The sequence below is a fragment of the Chroicocephalus ridibundus genome, chromosome 7 (assembly GCF_963924245.1).
Source record: "Chroicocephalus ridibundus chromosome 7, bChrRid1.1, whole genome shotgun sequence".
Classification (NCBI taxonomy): domain Eukaryota; kingdom Metazoa; phylum Chordata; class Aves; order Charadriiformes; family Laridae; genus Chroicocephalus; species Chroicocephalus ridibundus.
This window is the reverse complement of record NC_086290.1, coordinates 52,412,449-52,439,658: the sequence shown is the minus strand read 5'-3', so window position 1 is coordinate 52,439,658 and position 27,210 is coordinate 52,412,449. Positions and strand designations below refer to the sequence as shown.

Sequence of the window (27,210 nt, the reverse complement as noted above, 5' to 3'; positions counted from 1 at the left end):
CACTAAAATGATAAAATTGCATCAGACACTCTACCTACTTTTCCCCTTCCTTATTGGGGGTGGAACGAAGGATGGGATGAAGAACAGATAAGAGTTTCCTGTTTAAAAACACACTTTCTAAATCTTTTGGATGAAAAAAAAGTACGGTTTATTCCTTTTCCTATAAGGTCCATTGGATGTCTCTGTTTTGACAAGACCCAACTAATGCAGGTTACATCCTGGTGTTCCACTAAAGCTGTAATGAGTTTGAGAATGAAGCATGATACAAATATAATGACCATATCCCTTGAGAAAGTTAAAACAAATGCTGCTGTCAGAGAAGCCAACTTTTACAATAGTTTTTCTTTTGGGGCAGTTACTGCATCTTTTCTTTCCCTCCTTCCTATTACAGCTCATCTGTGTCCCCACATTCTTATGAAACTGGAAACTAACTACAACTCATTCCACAAACACAAGGAACGTTTATAGAAGTATTGCAAAGCACAAAGCTGTCCTCTAACATATTCTGATCCACTGCCTTTTATAGACGAGCATGGGATGGATCATACAGTCCTTCCCCTTTCAAATCTATGAGCTCTTTGTAAATGAGCAATGAATTAACCCATTCACCAGACTTGAGAAGGAATTCAGCATTACTATTAAAATTTTGAGAGGGAAACTGAGGCACAGATATATAAAGACGTATTAAATCTAGCTCTTTCACTGGCTTATATAACGCTAAACCTTTAAAACATAAGATGCTTTTTTCCTCATTAGTGTTAGAGCCCCTTTGGGAAAGCCTGTCTGCTCCTCAGAATGTGCTGATGGTACAAACTACAGGAAAGCGAGTCAATGGGATGACAAAATATAGGGACAAAAATTAAGTGCTTCACGAAGGTGCGGAAATTACAATGAGAGACTTTAAAAAGGAAGAGAAGAAACAGAGGGCAGGGAACAAGGAAACGACAGTGATGGCAAAAGGGAGGTAACGCTCTGAGCTACTTAGTGCTGAGAATGTAAACTGTATTCAGAATAAGACTGTATTCAGAATGACTGATCAGAAAACGTTCCGAAATACACAACTTTGCATGAAAAAAAAGCAGCTGTGATGAACAGCGCAGTAACAACACAACTCCAGATTCTGGTCTTTCATTCCCATAGGGCTACAGTGAACACTTTTAAAAAATTTACGGCCATTCCACCTGTCAAGTAAAATGACATGCTTTGCAGCTCTGCTGGTGACAGATGATATTAAAAGCACTGATCAGTCCTTTCAGTACCTGAAAAATATTTTGCCGTCTTGGATACTCGCAGAAAAAAAAAACCAACTTGACTTTTTGGTTAATAAAACCTGCAAAATTTAATTAAGATGTCTAGTATTAAAGAAGCTTATCATATGTTAAAAGCAAACAAAAGGGACAAAGCCGGAACTGCTAATTATATGGTATTCTTTTCGTCTTGCTTTTACTTTTAGAAACATACTGCAGCCAATTAAATTTTTAATTCTTTAAAAGTAGCAACAACAGAAAAGGAATCTGCTTTGAGGGCCACTGAACAGTGACTGTAAAATCCAACCGATAGCGAGTTCGTCTCCTTTTCTGATCACTGCACAATCACAAGGTTAAGCAGCTGCTCCCAAAGAAGAGCCTTGTTTCCTCGGAGCGGTGCTTAAAGGTGCTGACCATGTAGGTGTAAATACATCTGTCTTTTGCCATTTGCAGTACTACATGCCTCCTACACTTCTCCCAGTGAGGCAGATGGTCCCTGTCCTGTCTAAATATTACACTGTACAGACTTACATTGCTATGTGTTTCTAGAAATATGAGGGCAGATGTTAAATATGTTAAACACACGCTTTGCCCCCTGGAGGTTTAAGTTAAGGCTGCTGTCTCAATTTGGTCATTTTAGGCATGCCAGGCTTCTTGGATCCTAGGCATTCCTCTTAAATCCCTGCTTTATAAATACAGCTTTTCATGTTAATTTTGTGTACTTTCATCAAATATTTTGGATGGAGAAGAAATGAAGGAAGCTCTCAGCTTCTCATTACACATCTACATGGGCTTCGCTGAAAATTATGATCCTCATTCATGAAAACTCTATTTACACAGCAGGGTATTTCCCATGACTGTTGTTTTCCCCCCTTACATAAGCCTGACTGAATATTTTAAATTTAATTAGTTTTTAAAATTACACAAAATAATAGGACATGGACGGTTTGTGAATAGTAAAATTTACTTAAAGAAAATTATCAATATGAACACTCTCTGAATATATTTAATATATTTAAGAAGAAAACATTAAATAAAATAGTGCAGATTTATTACATTTGCAATAGTTGTAGGAAAGTTTGCTATCACCACGGCATTAAGGAAACAGCCTTTGTAAAGGCCACTGCATGAACTACTGTTGTAAACCACGTGCTTTTTTAAAAATCATCATCCTCACCATTGCTCCTGTCACCCTACCTCCCCCCGGCAGACCCTCAGCTAGCTTTTTGTTTTCTTTCTATGTCTTGTCCCACCTAGTTCTAGGGTCTATTACATTTCTAAGAGTCTACAGACAGAGCCAGGATTACATTCCTGTCCTCCTCTGACTGTACTCCTGGAGTCACCTTTTTGATGGTTTCCCTCTTTCTGTAACTTCTTGCTGATCTCCATGCACATTAACCTTGCCCTGATCCTGCCTCCTTGCCTGTCCGCATCCAAGATTGCGCCTTTCTATACTTTCAAATTTCACCTGATTGTTCGCGCAATTTTTCCCCTCACCCATGTTTAAATTGTAAGCAGAAAAAACCTGCAAAAATAAGCAACTTGAAATGTATGTGTGAAAGAAGTTAAACCACAAGATTATCCTCATACTGTTTCTTTACTCCCGTTTACAATTATCTATGAAGCTCAGGAACTTATCTGCATGCAGCCCCTGTGCTTAGGGCAATTGTGTGTTCGTAGTTCACGATTTGGCTCAACGAGCCTAATGAAATTCCTGTTTACAGCTACGAGAGCAGGGCTGGATTGTTAGATAGACATAGAGATACACATGTATATATGTGCATACATATGTAAGCTTTAGAACGTCATCATGCATACTTAGTGCACTAAACAAAACAATAACAGATTTTACAGGATGTCCTCAACACTCAAGCACAGAACATGGGAATTACTCAGGGGGAGAGAAGGAACATCCGCGAGCTCTCACCTGAAAAATAATTCCCGGTCCACAAAACTCAAGGTCATGTTCACCTCATTATTTGGGTTTGAGCAAGAAAGCACTGAAGCAAGCAAGACAGTGCCTGCACCCATTTGCCAAAACACAGGAAAATATTATGAACCTGCAGGACTCTCAATTGTTTTCTCCAACCCCATGCCAAACTTGATCTGTTTTTCTTAAAAATATAAACACCATCTGTAAATTATTGCATGAATCAGACTTTTAACTAGAAAATATTCAGAGATTTGAATAACCAAAAAGTGAGCAGGAAAAAAAATAATAATCGCCCACTAGATTTACGTATTAATTGCGAAAACTGAAGATTTTAAATTTAGCAAAATATCAACTGTTGAACAGTATCAATTAACTGAAATTTGTTACAGTTTATGAAGCTCTCGGAATCTTCTTAGTAATTGTAACGTACATGTATTTAGTAGAGCTTTGCACAATAAATATTTTGAAGTGCTTTATCACGGCACAGTGAGAAGTACCAAAGTGCAGCTGGCTCCGGCATGAAAGTCCACACGTGAATTTCATAGTACAGAACAGTCACTTCAGAGGAAAAATAAGGTCAAGAAAACAGCAGGATTAAGTTCTCTCTTTATGCTCACCCCGGCTTACTGTCTTTCCATTTCTGATAGTCAAAAATCATTTCTGCTTGAAAAGTGTGGAAATAAAAATAAACAAACTTTAAAAAAAAGTAAAACCATAACTTATTCTGATTGAATACAGCTCTGCTTATGTTTCATGCCAATTCCTGGCGTGAAACTCTCCTGATGTCAGTGTACAGTACTGCCCACATGGTAGACTGCAAGAAAATGACCCACCCAAATGTATTAATTCATCCTGAATTTTTAGAGATTTGTTTTCAGGTTTCGTTCACTTTTCTTGTCTCCTTTTCCCCCCACCCCCCTCCTGTTGCCATTAAATTACATACACTGAAATTAAAATAAGGAATAAAACTAAGTATTGCTAGTAACACAAATTATTTCCATGTTAATTATAAATAACGACATTAAGAAAGGTTTGTGCAGACATACTTACCCTGTGCGTTTGGTGATGGTCCCTAATGTCATTGGCTGTTTGATTTGAGCAAGAGGCAACACCACAGTCAAACTTGGAAGAGGCAGGAGTCGAGGGTTCCCAGGATTATTGTTTGTGAAGTTATTGTAAGTGTCTTGGCTGTTCAATTTACCTTGAGATAAAGATGTAATAAAACACATTAATGGAATTTTTTCTTCATCTATCATTTCTAATAACTGCCTGAAATAAGCCATTGCCAAAAAAAAAAAAAAACAACCAAAAAAAAACGAAAAGGGGGGGGAGATAAAAAGCTCTTATTGTAAGCAAAAAGCTATCTAAAAAATAAATGATAATGGAAGCCACAAATATTTATTTTTATATATGGGGATAAGGTCTCCTTCCATGGAAAGAAAATTATTCCTGCTGCTTGCCTGACAGTTTTGTTCACCAAAATGTTTTTGAGTTCGGTTTGAAGAACAAACTCTGGATTCCAATCCTCTATGGAAAAAAAAAAAAAAAAAAGAATATTCTGGAAGGGAACTATTTTCCTAAAGTACCACATACAGTGTTGGTAATTGAAAGTCCTGAAAAGGTCGCTTTTGTTGTCTCTACGGATAAAGGCACACATAATAGTCATCTCTGAACCAAGAGCGCAGGAAAGTAACAAGTAACTATACAAAATAAAGCCCTGCAAAACTACAGGTAAAAATCAAGAAAGTATCACAAAAGTAACAAAGTTTATAATCATTCAAAAAAGAAGAAGAAGAAAACAAAACGTAGGTACTTAAAAAAAAAAGAAGGGGAAAACATAACAAAAAAATCCCAACAACCCGAAATTTAGCTTGTTTCAAAGAGCTCTGTGCTGGATATACGCCCAGTTTAGATACGCTTTCTTACTTTCTGTATCATTCTGTAGTCACAACCTTTCATTCTTCAGTTAGAAAAGGAAACTAGCTACAAATTTCATGGACAGTAAAGAAAGAAATGTGAAGAAACCAAAGAAAGAAGTTAAACAAAAAAGGGGCCAGTCTGTTTATAGCAGAATCAAAAGTACTTTAAATAGACAAGCAACCATGAATTAAAAGGTTTAGATCATTAACTTGTTTTTCTGTGTTCCTATAATGCTGTGAAACGCTGGCTTTGTTCTTAATCAAAAGGGAGCCATATTGGGAATTAGGTTCCTAAACAACCGCTGCATTCTACACAGATATTATACAAATCCCAGGCCAAATCCATACAATCTGACTGAAGAGCAGCCACCTTTTTTCAAGGAAGAAAAACAGCACAGCAAAGAGTTTCTCACAGGAAGCTGCCTGAAAAGCTTTAATGGTACTTCAGATGGATTGAAAATAGGAAAAGGAAGGCGGAAAAATCTTAATGAATGTCTCATCATCCTAAAGACACTCAATGCTTCCTTTACCCTTCTTTTAATACTATATAACTGTAAGCTTAGGGGTTTTATTTGTTTTTTCTACAAAGTCTCTAGACCTCTGCATCTTAGAAAAGCACAATAACAAAAATGATGAAATTACAAAGTGTATTTTGTGTTAAGTATCTGGCCTGAACACTGGTCAATACATTTTAAGAGAAATAGCAAGGCTTTAATGAATAACAAGCCTATTGAAGTCTCAGAGAGCAGATTTCATTAATAGCAATTTTCCTGCACCAACTTGGAATAAAAAGAAACAGGAAAGGGAAAAAAAAACCCAGCTCAGTTTTAAATTAAGACCGAGATGCAATTAATTTTTTTTAAGATTAGTTTCATAATGCATTCTTGGTTCTTGTAAAACGGAATATGAATAGTTTTCTGCATTATTGTCTAATTAGTTACTGTTGCATGTAATCAAGGCCCCTCTGAAAGTGTTCCTCTCTCCAATATTCACCGTGAGCAACTGCATGCTACACAGCAAACAGCAACGGTATCTACAGAGGGGGGTCCAAATGTCTGTAATTTGTTTTCTTTTACTTGTTAGGAATATAATGATTAACTATGAACTACTGAACCAAATGACTGTGTTGTAACAGTCCTCTCTCTCTCTCAAGGCACATTTAATTACTCGGTGCCCTCTGCTCCCAACATCACGTAGTTTTCCATATGCAAAACCTTCAGCCGATTCAATAGAATATTCACATGCAGAGAAATGAGGCATTTACAGATGTCCATCCTACACAAGGATGAGCTGCCTTATTTTCACACAAGTTGAGGAATCCCAAGGCAGTTAAGGATACTCAGAAAACTGCAGTAAGTCATCACTTAGGAGTTTTTATTAATTGCAGCAACAACATCCTACACATGTTTAGGCTCACACATATGAAAACACAAAGTAAAGTAAAAAAATTATTAAACTATACAGAGAGAACTGAAAACGTGCACAAGAGATGCTGAATGGGCGCAAAATGTAAGATGATTATTCTTTGAAAAAAACATTTAGAGGTCAGGCATTTCGTTTTTAAATGTATAGCTTAATCTGATGTGTACAAATGTCAATTAAAAAAATTAACTAAACCAGAGATCATAATGCACAGCACAAATATGATAAAAAAATTCAGCTATGACCAATGGAAAAGCTGTAAATACCTAAGGTATATCCCAATAACTATTGCCTGCCAATCTATATTCTCTGCAGCCACAGTAGTTGCTTAACTGCAAATAAATGCAATTAAAAGTGACAAAAGTCAAAAATTAAAAGTTGGAATGCTAAAAAAAGGAGACAAATTATTTTTGACAGTAAAGTTTTTCTTGAAAATCTGACTACAATAATATTAAGATGGTGTGGATGAGTAAGGGTAAAGAAAATTATGCTTAAAAGAAAAAGTAAAAATATTTGCTTCCATTTACACGGAATTATTTTTAAGTATTTTTATGATGGAAGTGTTCCATATTGTTATATCTTCATTACATGTTGTCTCAGACCTATCGGAGAGGTTCATGCAGGTCATCTTAACTGCACAGCCTTGGGGACACAGTAAACGCAGTCTATGACTAGGGCTGTTCCTTTCCTAAGCAGTCAGCAAAAGCTGAATGTGTTGCACATTCTAAATTTCATTGGAACAGAAGAGTGTCACACATTATGTTTAATAAGTCGTTTTAAAACCCTGTAATTTTACGGTGTGCTGTTGCACCCATCCAGAAATTCGACCAAGTCACCCTCCGTCCCTCCAGCCCTTCGAAGCAGGAAACTCCTCCCGCAGTAAAGGGGAGCTGTGTGTGCGCAGGACTGCCGTGGCAGGCCAAGAGAGCACAAAGAATGCAGTCAAGCATCAACATTATTTCTACAGCTCAGGCAGTTGTTGATTCACTGTCAAAGGACAACCAACAAATAAGCCAAAGTTTAAGTCTGCTAGAAATAGCAAGTATTTTTCATGCAGCAGAATCCTGCACTCAAGTTACCTTGCCACATGTGGACAGTACATGTTCAGTCTTGTAAGGAAATACGTATATTAATAACAAATAAACCCCTGGAATTATAGCTTCAACAGCGTAGCTTCACTTAGCACTGACAATTTAACTTTAAATGCTAACTTGGTTGCATACTGACAGCTACACACAGATCACATCCTATTGGCTGTTCAAGGAATACTTTCTATGGCAATTAATTTAGAGAAAATTAATCTTCATCATCACAATTTCATGGCACGCTTGCCCTCTCAAGAATCAGTCAGAACATTTTCAGCAGAGCACGCCGAGCGATGGGGCACCTTCCCTTGGTAATGGCCCGGAGCGCGAGCTTAACAGCCCTCAGGACCCCGTGCAAGGCCAGTCCTTTGCGTTGAGTATTTGCCTTTCCACAGGCTGCCAGGGAAGAGATTTTCAGATGACAGGTCAAGAGCTGTGCACGGAATGCATTAAAGCCAGCATAGGCTAAGGTTTATTTTCCTTGTTTACATGCTCCCATTTGCCTGCACTCCCTCTCCAGCGCGGGCCACAGCTCAGGACACAGGCAAAGGGAAGCACTGGCATTATTTTCACTCAAATATTACAGACTCAAGGTCCAAATTCCTGATCACAACTAAACCCAAGTCAGAAAAACTCCTACAGTTAATCCTAATTCAGCCTTTTAGACTTCCGTTGGAGGAAAATAAAGGAAACAAAAAAGTCTTATGTCTCAATTTAAGCTGTTGATAAATCTCTTATTAATTTTACTAAGAGACTCACAAAAAGCCGAGGATATTGTGGCTCTGGTAGCCTGACAGAAGAAGTTTATTTACAATTATCCATTAGCTTGGATAATTGTTGCCTACTGAGACAGGGAAACCGCCGTCAGTCAGTTCTGCCTGCGTACCTGCCTGCTGAACGTCTGCAACAAAACCGCCATCGCGCCCCCCCCCCCCCCCCCCAAAACCTGAGCCACACTTTTCCAGACGTTTTATTCCACAAATACTCAAAGGAAAAATGGATTAAGCTGAGGATAAAAGTGAAGAAAGAAAACAACAATGGGCTTTGTTGTCAGGCGGAGGGAGCGGCTGCTGTGCCGGCCTGCCTGGTCCGTATTCCCGAGGCAGCCATCATTAACGGACTCACTTCCACCGAGGAAAAAAGGGAGGCCTGAAAGTGCCGGACAAAAGAAATCCCAGCAGGCAATGAAAAAACAAATTAAAAGCACCATTATAAAACACAGATGCTATAAGGAAAATAAACTTCAGAAGATTTACTGGTTTTTGACAGAGCTGGACATCTGTGGAAAAGACATCAGGAGCAGCTCCTGGTCCGGCCTGGACGGGCCCGTGGCCCCGCCACAGCCATGGCCGCCTCAGAGCCCGCTCCTCTGCCCACACACCTCTGCCACCCCACCGGGAAGCTACTGACAGCCACAATTGTTACTTACAATCATTGTTAAACCTACACAATACTCTTAAAGGCCCAAATGTGAGATTTAAACATTCGATCAAATCACGCATTTTTAAGTTTTTGAAGTAAATTTTTGGATATGAAAGGAAAGCTACACTTAGGGGAAAACGCGATAGACTTGTGAGCTTGTAACACTGTATAGAAAGCATTCAATCAACTGAAAGCAATTAATACAGTAAGCTTGTCCTCTTCTGATCAACTAAGAGCCTTGATGAATTCAGGCCAGATTTCAAGTTGGTCAGCATTTGAACGGAGCGCTTCAGGGCACCACTGTCAGAGATCGTCTTGGAGGAGAAGGAAGAAAAACATCCTGATTTTTGCAGCTATTAATGACATAAATATACATCAAAACACATCACGGCAGCTATATTCCCACCAGCCCCAGGGAGCTCATCTGTGAACACAGTGCGGTGCAGCCAGTGTTATCCAAAAAGGCTTTGTTGGATCCTGAAAGGAATTCTGTTGATGCAGCCCCACTGATCGCTCCGTAGTTACTTTGCCTTTCTCTTTAGTCCACACATAGCACCACATTAATGCAACCAAATCACCTCTTACCTGCTCTCCAAATCACTTCTCACCTGGCCTAAACCCAGCTCTAATACATCGGTACCACACAGAGGCAACAGTCTCACCCCATCAGATGGAAAGGGAACCCAGTAATTCCCAGCCCAGCTTAAAACCAAAACTATACCCTAACACCTAAGGGCTGCAAACACCAACTTCCTGCCAAACTGAAATTAAATCGTTTTACCCAGTAAGTTTCCCCTGGCAGTTTTGATTGCATGTGACATGTCTCCTCATTCAAGGGTTGTGGGATCCTCTTCTGCACAGAGAAATCCCACCCTGTTGGCAAGCAAGACAACGGGGCTTGGCCCAGGCAGTTCTTCTGGTAGGAACATAATGATCATAAAGATTTTAGTTTCTCTACAGACTTTACACAGAAAACTAAAGTGGCATCGAGCACCTCTCAGACTCATAATACAATGATTCTATGTTGATTTTTTTCATTTTTCTTCCATTACTCCAATACAAAAAGCTTAGTAATGCAGTGTTACTAAAATTCAAAACCCACTCGATTAGCTTTTATATCTTACAGTATTTAACAGACTACATTTCAAAGTGTACCACGTAGTCTACTGGCATTAACACTACATATAAACATCTTTAATTTGGTAAATAAAACCACAGCTACTCGAGGCTATGCAATCACGTGGAGGCTGAGCTGTAAGAAAATGAACTATGTTTGGCCATTACTTCTGTTTAGTGTTAACACTGAAGATTCCTCAACTAAACATTCACTAATCGTATAATGCAAGGGAAATAAAATCCTTTCTAACTGGCAGACAGAAAATGGCAGGAAAAACAGAAGTGTCATGGATGTGGTGGTTTATTTTGCTTTGCTTTTTATTCAATACAAAAAGTTTCCCGGATGAGAATGAAAAGCTTCCCAGCTTCAGTTCCAAGACTTTCACCCTCGTTTCTGACCTCTTCTCAGACATGTTCCAGTATAATCTGTAATCTACTACAGTCGGAAGAGGAAACAGCAGCGCCCTGGTGAGAAACGCTGCCTTGTGACCTGAATAGAGAACCCTGCGGAAGCAATGCTGGCTCGCAGAACTCGTTTGGAAGGGCTTGACAGACAAACTCAATAGCGTCCCGAGAAACACACTCAACACCACGAGCGCTAATTACTGCCAACGTGGGCTTTTGCTTTCATGTTTTGTTTTATTGAGTCAAACGTGTTTTATCTTTCTTTGTAAAACGTTACACATCTTCCTCGAAAAAGTCAGGAAACTAATTATTGTAGTTAATGGTCGCTTCTGAATTAAATTTACATTGCAATTTCCTTGAATTGTATTCTACCAAATTTAGCCTCATTTCACACCCTAACCCTCAATATTTCCAATACAATTAGACCCATTAGAGGAAGAATATTATGTATTTGCTACAGCATGTATATGCACATGATCTAGCTACTTAGAGCAAATTTTTCTCTCAGCTAAACTGGTGCAAGTCCAAAACCCATCACTAACTTAACTCCATTGAAATGGATGGGAGAAAATAATGCAGCCGGTTGTTTTCATAATGTTTAAAACCGCTTGATATTGAACCTTTTGAAACACAGCTGCACTAAATCTCATGATTACCCTCAGAAAGCAGAACTTTCTCTCTATTCGCATCCAGGAAAAGGCATGTGATGGTGACAGGCAAGCTTGTAAGTCAGAATCCTCTGCCGAAGACACGCAAGCGCCAGTCCAAGTGTCTCAGCCACCGCTGAGACAGTCCTCTGCCCTCTCACCCGAGCTCCTTGAACTTCAGCTCTTCCAACTGCTCAACAGCCTCATCCACTCAAAATCTGAACATGGCCTCATAATATTCCTTTCTTCCTTCTGAAGTTTCTCTTTCTTCTGTTATTTTCAGAAACTTCGTCCCTCAATTATAAAGCGTCCCACTGATATCTGAAAATCTCTTATCCTTGACAAAGGTTGGAAGAGAGAAGGAACTGACGTGACCCTTTTGCTGCCCGTTCTCTCCACCTGGCCAAAGATGGATTATGAAAAAACAGTTCAAACCTCAAGCTCTACCTGGGATTTGGACCTGTCATTTACTTCTACGATTAGTGATGTACAGCTGGCCATTTCGCCTACCTCCATGCGTATTTCTTCTTTTCCTGCATGCAAAAGGAATTACATTGACAGTCCAGAGGAATTGAAAAGGAAAGGAAGCCACTTCTGCCAGAACAGCGACAGCGTCCCGGGCCCCGTGGCACTTCCCAGCAGCAGCTGGGAGGACACCCATAGTGCTAACTACCTTGCGTAAAAATATCTCCTTCAAAATCTGAAAGAAATGTCTGCTTCTTCCCTTGCCGTTTCCCCTCCTCATTTTGTCCAGATACCTGTTTACTGTGCTAAAGTTCCTCAAAGAGCTGCACAGTAAAGATGCCTTGAAGCATTTCCTTAGAAAACAACCCTTCCGCCACCACACATACAAGTCTGGCATAAAAATCATCTTTCAGGACTTATTTAACTAAAAATATTGTTGGTGCAAAGCTCAAGTCCATTTATGGGCAAAACTCTCCTTGAAGTAAAAACAACAACAAAACTCATTTGCCAGCTGTTGGCTCCAGGCTTTGCATGGCCGTAAAGCCGGCAGCAGCAGCAACACTTCAGCCGGTTCACTCCAGATGGTGGTTACCAGGAAAATCAGCCAAACTGGCCTTTCTGCTCGTCGGTCACCTCCAGTAAAAGCCAGCCATGGGCAAGGAGGGGTCCACACCTCGCCATCCTATTTGTACCTTGCACCTTCAACTCCTCACACATTATAAGACTGCAAGATTAGTTTCTCATAGCTACTATGGGTATAGCTATGGAATATTTTGCAAACAAAAGCGAAGGTGCTCTGCCCATCCTCCCCAACGCGTGGCCGTAAGCCAGGTCTGGAGCAGAAGCCGTGGCTGTAGCTACCACAGCACTGGACATGAGTTTGCCAACTCTTCCGAGGAAAGGACTATGCGAGCGCAGACTCTCCACTAATGAGGTTATCGCACAGGCAGCTTCTAGGCACTGCGAAGAGACTCTGCTACTCCCATTTCTTGCACATGGGAATTTTACTAACACTGTCTGCTGGTGAATGATGAAGCGCTTGAGAAAACAAGTATGCACTATTACTGCCCCTTGTCGTGCCTATCAATCATAATTCATATCAACACAGTCTTGAATTCAAAGCCTTCTTTCAGGGAAGACTCCGAGATGCTTCAGCATTGTGAACTTCAGAGAATTTGAGTGTCTCGGACTTCTCTTCCAAATGATAGAGAATAAAGTGATCCTTATGAACTTAGATTTTTTGTGTTGGGGACAATGGAGTCAGAATAACTGATCAGCTTGTCTCAGAAACTGCAAATGACTGGTCTGGGAATTTCTGAAGGACACCTCTGTACGCAGCTGTGTTGGGTGAGGAGATACGGAAAGCTTAATAGCAGCCCCCTACCCAAAGTGCTTAGCTTATTAGAATTTTGTATTGGCAATATACTACATGTTAATACATCTGTGGCTATTTTTTTTCCTCACTTTTTTACCTACGCCTTATTTTCCCTCGCTCTAGCTGCAAAAATTAGCACAAATATTTTAGCATCTGAATTCAATCCAGGTTGAATACACAGTACTTATCCCAAGTTATGTGAAAAAAAAAAAAAAAAGTGCCTTGAGAACCACTGCATATGAGAACTTGATAATAATATCCATGGATAATTATAATAAATGGCTTGTCTGAAACACCCGTAGAATAGGAACTGAAGTAAACCATAGCAATCTCTCTCCCTCTTCCACCCACCACACACCCTCGGCAGCTCTGCTCTTTTACCCATGACCGTTAAGGATGTTTTCTGGCTCTGTGACAGCATCGTGACTCAGGTCATGAGAAGTGTCAAAGATGCATTTCCTTGAGATGGGAAAAAGCAACTGATTTTAACAGCCCACAAAGACTAAGCAAAAAGAATAAGCCCGATCAGCATATTTAAGGGTAAAGATAAACCTTTTAAAAGATACAAGTATATTTTATTTCCAATCTTAATGCTTACGTTTCTCTCCATAAAGTGTTTACATTTTTCAGACTACCAAAAATGCACAGTTGATTTAAATGCCTTACTTAAGAATAATAAACTGAAAAAAGACAACAAGGGCAGCACCCATTTACTGCATAATCCATCACCGATCATACACACAGGGAGTCTGACTCAGACCCTGGATTCCCTCCCAGCAGCGGCTGTGCCCCAAATACCCACAGCCAGGGGAAGCAGAAGGTGTTTGGGCTTGAACTCAGCAGGTCCATCAGATAAAATGATTGTTCCCACCAGCTCCTGCCCCATTCCTTTCCCTCGCTGGTCACTAACACGGAGTGTCGCATGCTTTCACCTTCCTTCAGGCCAAACCTTACTTGTCATACAACACCCTCAATACTTAAACCTCCTCTTTCAACTGATATGGTCTCTTGAAAAACTCTAGATTCTACTTTCTCACCTTCTGATCAAACACATTACAGGCTTCTATCAGGGGAGCAAAGCTACTTTTTGTCATTTCACTGACCGCAGCTCCCTCAAGCCTCTTACATTCCTTGACCCACCAACAAATTTTTGGCCATCCTGTCTGCCCTGTACCTAATCTCTCCTCCTGACCCAACCCCAGCCTCTCCCTTCTGTGCTTTGGACACAAACACCATTCAAAAAACCTTTCCTGCATCACTCCTTCCGCGACCAGCTCTTTTCAGCTGGTTTCTTACTACAAAGCTCAATCTTAGTGACCGGTTTTATGCTGATCATACTCTTTTCTCCTTAAAACACTGTTCAGCTGTATACAAGTGTTATCTGGCCCTCTGCACAGACACATAAAGCATCCTGAGAAGCCATATAGCAGTTGAGCACGTTCCTTCTTGTGCACCACTAATATCGCTGTTTATCATTTTCCAATTGGCAAGGACTGCAAAACCCTATCAAAAGCGGTGCATAATCTGCAGGACGTCTTTGTTACTCACCATGCACGAGAGGGAAATACACTAGCCTGTCTTTTATACGCCTGGTTAACTAGTGAGATTTGCAGATGGAAAAACACTGTTTTACTGTAAATTAAGAGTAAATAATCGAGGGGGGGAAATTACATAACAATAGAATCCCAAAATGTCATTTTATTAAGTCATTTTCAGAGAAACACTTAAAAATCCCATTACTACTTCTCCTTGGACTCCCTCAGTACATTCCTCTGACACATCAACACTTGACCCTATAGAAATTTTCTTCAGTTTGATGTTACCAAGGCTGAAATCATCCATCTTGACAGGAAAACTTCAGTGGGACGCTCACATCTGTGGTAATCCAACTCCTCTCTGCCTTCCACCTTCCTTTCACCTCGCGATCCATCTTTGACATCCCGGTCTCCTGTGCACGGCCTATTACTTCCCCTCCGCCTGCCTCCCCACAATCTTTCTGGAACAGTTTGCTTTGACCACCGCTATGGCATTTGCTGCGCTAAATCACTCAGTCATGTACTTTTACACTTCATGTCTCAAGAACTGCAATTCCCTTCTGATGTCAGTCTCCTTCAATTTTCAATTTATCTGGAATACTTGCAACTCCTTTTTCAAATATAGAGGCAAGCCTACATTTGCCCCAGTCTCAGATCTACACTGTTTACAAAAGCCCACTTCTAAAACACTTTATGTACAGACACGAACTTCCCTTGTGACAGAATTTATCAGTCTATTTCCCTACTTATCTGAAGGGAATGGATCTTTTCCTTCCACTTCAGAAACTATCCAAAATATACCACCCACTTCTTTCACTCCACTGGTTCTCTAGCTATTTAAAAAAAAAAAAAAAAAAAAAAAAGCAGCTAAAACCACAGCTCATTTACAACCAGTAAGCTCCTGGCCAATACCCAAATTGGTGCTTACAGCCAGCGGTTCGTACCTTTACATGAATAACCTAGGGACTGCTGGAACCCATGGGCTCCAGGGGGGGTTCTGCGTGCACTTCCATAGGCAAGAGGCTTCGCATAACCCTGGGACCTTTCCAGAAGGAAGTAATGGTCTCTAAAAGTCGTTAGCTGAAAATTCCCACCAGGTAAATTAATTTTTTTTTTTTTCACAATTGCCTTATAGAATGTAAAGAGGAACTTCAAATCAGAATGTGAAATCGAGAGACTCGCTATGCATTTTAGGCAGCCCGCTGCCCAGTGAGCGCGGAGGGTTTGTAGGAGCAGCCCAGCGACTGCAATGTAAATTCTCCTGCATTAATAAAAACGCTCCGTTCTTATTAGCACCAGCGGGTGGGTGTTTTACATCGATTACCAACCAACCAGGAGCGCCCTGACGAGCCTGTCGGGGCCCATCGTGCGAGCGAAGCGCTGTCGAGTCGCGACGCGACTCGAAATAATCGCTCTTAAAAGCGGCCGGGCGGCAGAAACGCCCCGGCCCCGCCGGCGCCCAGAGCGGAGGGGGACACGCCCCGACCACGCCCATGCCGCGCCCCTCGGCCCCGCCCCCGGCCGAGGCATCGCCGGGAGAAGGGCGCCCCCTGCCGGGGGGTCCGCCCCGCCGCGGCGGGCGGAGGCGGCGGCGCCTTTCAACACCACTCAGGGCGAAGAGTGATGATGTGGAAAAAGGGATTTGTAGGCAAATTTCGACTCCGAGGCGAAGCTGGAAAAGAAATGGTTTGAAAGTAGGTTTAAATGGAAAAAAAAAAAACAAAAAACAAACAAAAAAAAACCCCAACCAGCCAAGTAGGATGCTGTGGGGGAGTGAAAGGATTAAACACGCAGGAAAACATTAAAAGTACATCAAAAAAAACCCAAACCAAACAGGTCTATTCTGCAGCATGCTTTACTGTTTCTATGCATTTATAAAAGCTATTTTCTGTAAGTGAAGCTACAATTTACATAGAGAACAATTAAAGCTTAACAGAGACTTTCCCAACAACCGTTTTTGACTTTCCCAACAACTGTTTTCAAGCCGTGTTTACAGCGCCAGCTCTCCAGCTCAACTCTGGAAAGGAACTGCCCTCCAGTGCTTTAAGATATTATACAGTTAATTTTCTTTGAAACTATTTTTGTCTGCCTCTCTCTAAATAGGTGGTTTCTTAAGTGAGTGTTACTTAAAGGAAACCAATCTGTTTTTCAGGAAGGGCTGATGATGTCAGTCCTTGCAACTCTGCTTTCCCATAAGAATTCTTCTAGTAAAAGGAGTTTCACTCTGGGAAATAGTGAAAAGTAACATGAAAATATTTAAAGCATCTCAGACTGCATGTTTATCAAACTTCTAGTTTTACGCTTGGATTTCAATCATGTTGCAGTTGCAACGAATGAAGGAAAAGTGAGAGAAAACCTTTTTGATTTTTAAAACTGAAAAAGACTTTGCAATGAAAAATGTGCTGTGCTGAAATATTTACAAAGAGCTGAACACAAGTCTGAATGCAATATATAAGGAGCAACATGTTTTTTCTGAATTCTAAATTTACGTACTCCTTTTCAGCGTAGGTATCACATGTGAAACAGAACCACTCCGTGTTATGGATGGTCTTTTGGCAAAACTACACCATCCAAATAAATACTTCAATCCCCAACAAAATGAGAAGACAAATTCGGACAGTATCGTTTTATTACTGAATGTTTTTAGAAGGTGTGGATGCGTAGCTATAGGTCCAACATGCGCTTAACTTACTCTGCTAGTGCTTGTTCTGATACTGGAAATTCCCGCAGTCAACAACAGCAAAAACCTCCCAGTAAAGCCACAGAGACTTTAACTTGCTGGTGGGGCAAGAATTAACAATAACAACATACTGGAAACTTTAATTTGCAGAATAAAAATAGTAAGAGTTATACAGGGCTTTCAATCTTTCAAGCATTACATTTTCACAGCTAACTGCTCCTTGCTGTTCACCTATCAGCGTCCTGAAGATAACAGGGGATACATTTGTATAATCAAGGACATAGTTCCTCTCTCATCCATTAATCCACCTGTGAGACAGGTAAGTACCATAAACCCCATTTTATACAAGCAAAAAGGTCACATAAGGCCATATTCTACCCTAATGTTCAGCCCCACAACCAAATGATGTCGTATTAGTCTTATAATAGTAAAAGCCCATAAAAGGATCCCAACCCCACTCAGATATTACTGACAACACGCTCTGGCAATCCCGGGGAATGACGAAAATACAACCTCGCTGGATTAACAGACAGAATAACCCAAACAAAATCTGTGTTAGCTATAAAAGGTGCAAAGGAAATCTCTCTTTATCATCCTCTGTTTAACAGTTTACTTCATTCCGCTAAAAAGAACAAAGCCAAACTCTGATTCATTTGGAAATGAAATCATCCCCACCCCCCGTAAAGGCGTACATTGGGCGGGTAAACAGTTCCCCGCGTACTCCAACAAAATGTAAATAGATTGCCTTGCTACTATATACATAGCAAACAGTTTCGTTTTGAAAGTCAGAGTTAAAAAACAAGTGAGAAAAATATTACGAAGCCTGAACTCTGAAAATATTTACAGGAACAAAAGCTAATCACAAGTTAACATCAATAGGTTACAATTGCTAATCAAAAAAAGATGGTAACAAGCAAGCGCTTTGCTCGCAGAAGTCCGGTCCTTTGGCCTAAGGCTGGGGCAATGCTATTGTCACGCCAAAGAAATATTAGCAGAAGGATTAACGGCAGTTTTTCTAACTTAAGGCTTATCAAAACTTTTCTAGATTGCAAAGGACATAAAAGGAGAATCATGATGACACGACTCCACGCAAAAAAACCCTCCAGAAATAAAATCTTCTCTGAATCTGCCACTTAATCAACAGTTTGTCCCAGTGTAACGGGACATGATCTCTGGCTTTATTTCCATTATAATCGGCTGCGTTTGGAGGGATGATTAAGGAAAGGAACAGTTATTCATCTTGAAGAAAACTAAAAACTTCAAGTAATTCCACACACAGGGAACACAGAGATTATTATTCTTGTTACGCAGTAGAAAGCTGATAGACAAAATCAGCTGAATAAAATTTACCAAGGGTCACACAGCGAGTTAGAAGGAAAGCAAAGAATTAAACCCAGAACTGTTCTTTCCTGTTCTGAGTACCAAGTCCTGTGACCAGACTGCCAAAACTCCTCCAAACAACAATAACTTAACATTATAATATGATAAGGAGCTGTTACAATCTCAGTAAACACATCTTAGTTCACAAATTAAAGTAATCACCGGGCTCTGGCTAATCCAGCTGCCATACACACACATACCAAATCCCTCCACTGAAAGTCACTCTGAACTTCAGTTGGGGTTTTTTTTCCAAGTTGATGATAAATGGCTTTTTATAAGATGCATATAATATGGTTCAATAGCCTGTCTGCCTTCAGCCAGGTAAACTGGAAGATTACTGAAATTAAAAAGCAGCAATGATAACCGCTAAAAACATTACAATATTTTACCAAATTTATTCTTTTAAACCAAATTATTTTGTCTTTTTTTCTGAGAATTTTTTTGAAGACAACTCCGCTAACTCCTGCGTATTTTTCCTATGAAGGTTTGCAAGTTACCAACACAGTCTTAGTATGTCTCCAACTTCAAGCCCTTCCACACCGTGAGAACGCGATGAGCACAATTTGCGAAGTTCTCCGGAAAACGAAGCTACCTTCCTGTCTTATTTCTCAGTGCCCATCTGCAGCCTTCTAATGGAGCTAACTGTATAACCAGAGCTAATTGTCAAGCAATGATGACAGCACAAAGATCTTGACAAAAATCTGATTTATTTATTATATTTCAAGACGGACATTTGAAAACTGAAGCCTTAAAACTCTTGCGACACTTCCATAAATGCTGCTCCCTTTCTGGCAGTAACGGCTCGATGTCTTTCTCCTGCCTGGAAAATCTGTGCACCACTGAGGATCCTACAGCAAACGAAAGAGGATCCTAGAGCAATTGAAACTGCTGTTTCTTCTTTAAAAAAAAAAAAAAGCAAAAAAAAGCGTAAAATCTATTCAAAACTTCAAATGTACCTACGAGTACTGTAAAGGCGACAACTTACTGCAATTTCCCTTGACAGAAACCAGAATTGGCTGGATGAAAGCTACACAAATTTATAGTTCCTTCCTCTCCTCTACGTGATGTCAGCAGTTAAAAGGGATTGGATGTACCACGGGAAAGCTTTACAGCGCTCCCCAGCCTGCTCCAAGCCTGACACGCTGAACAACGAGGAGAGAGAAAGTAAAATGGCAGATACCTAAATGTCTCCAAGGAGGAGGAAAGTACAGATCACGTTTTGGGTGCCTTCCAGTGGCTCCAGGCAGAAGAGCGTGGCTCCAGAGCAGCTACGCAGAAAACTTTGTTTAGAAAGGTCCAAAGAAAGGAGAAAATACAGCGGCTGCTTCTGAGACAAGTCTGGTTCCCTTAATAATCAACAAGTCATTAAAATGTTCCTTTGATTCGGAAATCCCACAAAGGTTCTCTCTATAGCAGCAAAGATGTTGACTATGACAGCGCACAGTTGGGCTTTCACAAGCACTTCTAATCCAACTCCTAATTAGGGCAGAGGGACTGTTCCTTGCCATTTTCAATACCCTCAGACTGGAGCTGGGCGGCTCCCCGCACCACACTGCTATTTAAACTTGCACTTCAATGGAAGCTGGGACTTACTCTGAAAGGAGGGGTGAGGATGCAGCAAATCCTGAGGCCAAACAAAGCAGCTTCTAGTACAGACCTCATGAAAGAGAAGGGCAAAAAGAACAGCAAAGATGAAACTGAAGAAGTCGGGACAATGATGATTTTGAACCTTTTTTAGAGGCCCCCTTTCGCATCCTTTTAGCTTCTCCGAAGCACATCCACCACAGGAGTAGGATGTACAGATCAATTCTTACGGATTTTTTTGCCTTTGTACATTATTTGTCACATTGCTCGCACACGCAAACACAAAAGTGGACAAAAAAAATCTATGCCATCAACTTCACATTGCCTACTTTCCAGATTTCTCCTCCAACAGCATTTATTGTGGACATCCAGAGGGGCTTCGCGATCATCGCGGCCGAGGAGCAACGAGAATTTTAGGTAACTGCATTTGAATACAGACCAGATGACTGACCTTGCGCTAGATGGAAGCACAACTGCAAACCTAAAGACCCCAAAACTTTTCAGTTTAGAGTGGAAATTATTAACACATCTCTGATAGCATAGTTTACTTAGGCAAGTTGCAAAACCAGAACCATCTTTCTGAAGTATTTATACCTTGGCTCATTCCTATAATATCTGCATATGTTACATATTTTTGCACAATACCTGCAGTGCCATATTTTATAAAACTCATTTTTTAGTGGCACAAACTACGTGGGCAAACAGAATGAATCAAATAAATTCTTGCAATCTCCAGTAAAATCAACATTTCTGTTATTCAGGCTGTTAGCAAATACTACTGAAACGTGAAGCTGGAAGACTACGAAGGTCTCCAGGCCAGCATCTCCAAAGGTACACAGGAACCAAATCTTTTTGAGTGAGGCAGCTACGCAACAGGTACTGAGGACATGGGCATTAATGACTCAAGGGGAAAGGTCTCCTGACAGTGTAAATGGGAGGAAAATAAGAAAAAAAAGGCATTTACCATGGAGCGGTGAGCCAGACGGGCTGCTCGAGAGGCCTGGAACAGGGCTACAGCGTCCTCCTTGTTTAGATGTCAGCTCTTGCTCGATCTCTTCCAGCCCTGCACTCTTTTGGAATCGGCTCATGCGGTTTACCACCCGGGGTGACATGTGTGTCCGGACACAGGGCTGGCCACCGTAAGGATTGATGGGAAAAACGTGGGAAGTGCCACGAAGCGTGCTGACCACAACCCAGCGACAGTCATGGCTGAAGGAGATATCCTGAACCTGGAAAATGGAGGAGAGACACGGGAATGTAGGCACCGATGTGCACACGTCTAACAAGGGAAATGGACTATCATGTTTTAAACAAACACAAATCTTAATTGGAAAAGTGGATAAAAAGCCCTAAGTTTAAGCAATAACTTGAACTGTTGCGTATATACCAATGAACTTACTATTCAGTATATATTATGAATATAAGTTTCAGTATAACACCCAGTTCCAAAGTTTGTGTCCTTTTCAAAATATTCTGAGATTTTTTTTTTCAACAAACAGGCCTGAACTTAGGAAAACAAACCACGCTGCAAAGTACTACAGAAAGCCACAAGGGCTTGGGGTAATTTTCAAATAGAATTTAGTTCTAAAGAGAGCTGGGAAATCATTTCAATTACATGTTTTGTTATTTGCTTGTTTACTTTAATGTTTAGAGATTACCCAAAAAGGGGAAAAGGGAGGGATGAGAACAAGAGGGAGATCTCACCACTGGGCCTGATTTTGACAAATACTGGCACTCAAAATTTTAAGTCAATGGAAATAGCATGTCCTACAGAACGTAACAAACCAAAAATCAATGACCAGTATTTTCAAAAGCTGTCTATAACGGTCTCTAATCCTGCTGCTATCAGTTTATTCCTCGGTGGAATTACCGTTCATCCAGGTATCCCTGCACCTATTGCTCTTTTTCGGTTTTAAAATGTTGTCAAGAAGAAACTGAACAACTTTCTCTACATAAACCCACTCCATTTTACACGTAACAGTCTCTATTAATCAGCTACTGAAGTCCCAGAAAAGACTCCAGTTTGATTTCCTCTTATGCACACAAATACTTATCTCGAGAAATGCAACTATTATTTTAGCTTAAAATGGTCAGTCTTGAAGCAAATATAAAAATACAGTTAAATATTTTCTACTACAGTTACTCCTTGCACAGATCTCAGATATGAAGTCCAGAAGGATTTAATTCTCTTCTAAGTGTGCTTTACACAATGCTTCGCTGGAAAACAAATTCTTTTTCTTGAAGGAATGCTTTAAAAGAGAGATTAAAGTTTGTTTCCAACCCCGTACTGGCAGACAACTCAAGAAAACAAGTAGTAGGTTAAAATGATTTATCACGGAAAAAAAAATCCTAAAACAATTCTTCCAAAAATGTTTTTAAAGGTAAAAGCTGACTAAAAAGGGCCACGTACACAAGTGGGATTTAACACGGCAAACAAACATATAGACGAAGGATTAGTTTTCATTATATTATTAAACAGCATAAACTAAATAAAATTCTTTAAGAGTTCACTGAAGCCAGTTTTACAATACACTAGGTACTCAAATTGGAGTAAACACTGATAAAATCTTGACAAATATTCCAGAAATGCACTCCAGCTATTCCAGACAAAAGCAGCGAGTATTCATCAAAGTGCAAGTTTCCAACTGAGCCCTGAAGCCTTTGAGATAAAAAAAAAAAGGATTTAAGTCTTGTGACTTGTGACAAGATATTTGGCTGACAGACTGTCACGACGCAAAATGCTTCATCAACGTTACATAGATAAACTAAAAAACAGAGCGCTACACACCTGCTCGTTTCAATTATGGTGACATATCCAAACGAGCTGCTAATGATACAGCTAAACAAGCGCCCCAAAATCTGACAGGTTTAGCACTTTCAGTGATTCTGGTCTTACTGACATAAAGCCCCAGCACTTAGAGCTCCTAGCTTGCCTACAAAGTGTTTCACCTTAATAGATTGCTCAAAAAGGATTAGAGACCCCACAGGGATTAACAAGAGCCAAAAAAAGAAACCCCAAAGCCATGGAGTCAGAGAAAAACTACGGCACCGGGAGTATCTAAGTACTGGCTGTTTAAAGAGGCAATTTCTACCAGTCAAGATCAAACGTAAGAACTGGATACAAACTGCCATTCTCAGTTACAACAGAAACATCACCAACATAATAAAAATAAAATAAAAATTAATAAAATCATTAAGGCTGTTGGAATATAATCCCAATCCTATCAAAGGCCCTGTTTTTTAAATTTCTAATAACACAAGGAATGGCCACGTTCGTCTTTAGATGTGACCCCTCTGAGCACAGCACTGTTTTCCAAATACTTGGTATTCATTTTAGATCCAGCTTTCGATTCCCCTCCTGATCTCTAAAACCACCTCTCTGTCCCAGCCGCAAGGAGACAGCTTGTCTCTTCCTTCCTCATTGCTGTTCCGCTCCCCGGCTCCATGCCTCCGACACCAGCTCTTTCTGTCCTGCTCTATAGTTTCGTTCTCCTTGCAGAATCGTGCTCTCCCCTGAAACCACAGCTATCCCAGAGGAAATTCACAATCCTCCCTGGAATGGACACCTTTGAGCCGTATTTCCAGGGCACTTCAATTCCTTCCCTCCTGCGCTTCAACTGATGGCACAGCCAAACTCTTTAAATCACTGCCTCCACTCACATCTACCATGCACCCTCTCTTTTCTTACATTATTTGGGACAGCGTTATTAGATGACATTTCTATGAGACAATAGAGGGGGGAAAATAAATGTATCTCACTGTACTGCATAACAGAAATGTAAATGTTTCTCTATTAATACTCAGTTTTCAGCATGCAGCCTGAGGATCATGTTGTTTGAAAAACAGATACAACGGCCCTGGCGTATGACAACACCAGCCAAGAAACTGGGAAACAATCATCACAGGATGTTTCTTCTCAATGTAAACATAACGCAGGAAAAAAAAAGTATTCCTGATCTTCAGGAAGAACGTTTGGAACAACGTAATCCAAAATGTTCTCTTGAAAATAACGATCAGAACCACTCGCTGCAGTTGGAGAGTTGGGTACCATGGTCATGACTACTTTAAATGTGGCTGAAACCACAGAGGCAGAGAACACACGGGTTTTTAAGACTCAGCAATAACAAGAAAAAAAAAGTGTTGACAGATGAGTGTGAAATGAATTAAGATTTATGGGAATACAACTATGAAACCCTACTTGGCAGCAACAAAAAGTATTTGGGGAGGTACCATTACCCATGCAGTAATTCTGCCCATCTCCTCCCACTCTCAAAAATGGCCTCGTTGGTCTTTCCCAAATAAAGGATGAGTAGCAGCACAACATGCAGTTCAGGGAGGTAATTCAGAGAATATTTCCAATTTCATACAAGGGCGTGAATTAAATACATTTATATCAAAAAAGCCCAAATCCATCTCTGCAATGCAAAGGAGTCCGTAACTTTCCAGCAGACCTGGAAGAGAGCAGTGGACCAAGCTGGAAGGAGAACACTCAGCACAGCAGCCTCAGAAATGACTTAAAAAAATCAGCTGTGTGTGTCCATGAAAAAAATAGACATAAATTATCACATGAGGCTTGCTGTTCTCCACCACACGGTTACTGTACATTACACAGAGTTCTTGACTGCTTATAGTATAAACAAACTGCACAGTGGCCCATTAGTGGTTTTCAAGTTTATGCTAAGCGTTGCAATTTATTGCTGTCCTTTAGGTTAATGTACTATTATTTCATGTATTTATAATATATTTCTGGATTTGTTGTTAATTATGATGTAATGTTTAGATCCCAAAGATCAATCAAGACCTCATAGTGTTTACAGATATATGTTAATAAAGTACAAAGTACACCAGATCTCTCATGATGCAGAGTTTATTCTATAGCTCAAGGTCAACATTAGAATTAATGCTCATGTCTGTATTTCAAAATTTTATCGATCCTCTCCTACCAGGGCCAGTAAAGGGAATTACAGACCTGAGATATTATTCAACTTGGGAACCCTTAAGATATTTTAAACTGCAATACAAAATACTTTTGTGGGAACACCAGTGCTCTCTCTCCTAGCTTTCCTGCCATTTCTTCCTCCTCGTTTGCGAGCAGTTTGGTTCCTTAAGCTTCAAGCTGCGTTTCTTGCATATCCAAAAGCCTCAGTGCAATCCCTGGATATTTCAAGGTCCTCACGAGGCGACCAAAGCCTTTTCTGACCCAAAGGAATGCACTTAGACAACCACAGAATGTTATACGGATAACACCACGTATCCTCCATTCACCCATGGCTAAAGCAACTGTTCTGTGACTCCTGTGTACAGGAGGGATGGAGAATATTTTACATATATTTTATATATGTCCACATTCTATAGAGTTTTTGGCTTCCTCCATGAACGCTAACCAGCACTTGTCTAACCCAAGCAGGGTTCTGGCTGACCCTGCACCTCTCTTACTGTCATCTACTGACTCTTCTCCATATTAATATTATAACTTTGTCAAAATAAAAATTCAATACCCTCACAAAATTATCAATACAATTTTCAGAATCACAGACAATATGACAATTTTCCTATCAGAGACAATTAAACAACATTTCAAATATTCTAGTAGGCTTTAGCATGACTGGGAAAGAAAGCACCCAGTACTTCTATGGCAAGGAAATAACAGTTTGAGAAAGGTTTTCTTAGCAGGTGAAAGAAATCTTTCAATAGGCTTGAATTATTCCATGAGTCCATCTTGTAGCTTCCTTCAGCTTCGGCATTTCTCTCACCTTCACCATTTGCTTCTCCCAACCCTTTCCATCGAAGCACTCACTTCTAACCCCTGTAACTTCTTTTCAATCTTACACCCTCTTCTCCCGTTTTTCTTCAATTACTCTTCTCTTCTGCTCCTTTAAACCTCCACTATCTTATTTCCCTGTGTTTCGAACACTATGATGTAAAATCCTCCAGAAAACAGGATGAAAATTTAGCTGCCATGTTCAGAGTCTGGCCGGAGCGAGACAGTAGCGTAATTTAATACATGGACTCCTACAAGGACACGCCGTATGTCACCAGCCCTGCTGAGGATCCGCTTTCAAGACCGTACAGATCAAAAAATTATTTCTGATATTCTGAAAATCTGGAGAAAATCATCAGAATTGAAGGCTTCAAAGCTGACATACGTTCATTTATTTTATAGAATGGAAATCTAGGTAAGTTTTTGCTATCATTCTTTCCTTATTCCCACAGCTTCTCCAAACTGAACGCTGTGTTAATTAGAACATATTCACAAAATAAAATCTAAAAATTCAAGCCCTAACTGAAAGAGAACCAAACAGAAGTAAGGGAAACACACCAAAAACTTATTTTAAAAGCAGCTGATTAAAAAGGGATGGTCAGAGGAAGGGCTGATGGCAGAAGCCATCCCAGGGGACAGGCAGTGACCTTGTTCCCCACCACCCCTGGGGACGACTGACAGCCCCCCCCAGCCTCTGCTTTTCAGGGGTTCTACCAGTTAACGTTGTACTAACTTGCTGCACAACATTACATGTACACTATCGCAAATTTTCTTAGAAAGGAGAAGGAGCTTTACCAGGCTATCCCAAGGCTATCCCAGAACCTCCCCAGGCAAATCCTCTCCTGATGCGTGTGCGTAATGCAATAGTTAGAAAACAAAGCTCACATCACCAAACCATGTATTTTCGTAGTGATTACAAGAAACAACCATTAAAATGCGTTTTGATCTTCCTAGGGCTCCTTTTTTTTCCCCATAGTGCCCCATTTTCAGTTGCCGTGAGCTACACCAGAAGCAATGTGTATATTCTAGTGCATTTCACTGCATTAAATTAAAATTCAATGGTGAAGTGAAACTACAATAAAGGCTGACTAGCATTACTGCAACAGAACTTCACCCAGTTTCACGCACACTATGCAATGTCACAGAGAAAACATACCATCACTTGAAGGACATGACTTAAGTATTTAATTACGCTGTGCTGGGAGAGGGCAGAAATAAATAAAAAACCAGTACA

At 40.4% G+C, this 27,210-nt stretch overlaps 1 protein-coding gene across 13 annotated transcripts in view; it reads right to left on the bottom strand.

The window, feature by feature from the left end:
- BCAS3 (BCAS3 microtubule associated cell migration factor) overlaps positions 1 to 27,210 on the bottom strand; it is a 364,497-nt gene that overhangs the window by 225,940 nt on the left and 111,347 nt on the right. For all 13 annotated transcript variants that reach the window (XM_063342644.1, XM_063342645.1, XM_063342646.1 and 10 more), the window contains 2 exons: positions 21,180 to 21,444; positions 4,231 to 4,381 (listed from right to left, as the gene is read on the bottom strand). In XM_063342644.1, coding sequence (XP_063198714.1) covers positions 4,231 to 4,381; positions 21,180 to 21,444 — 416 coding nt within the window. The remainder of the gene's footprint in view (positions 1 to 4,230; positions 4,382 to 21,179; positions 21,445 to 27,210) is intronic.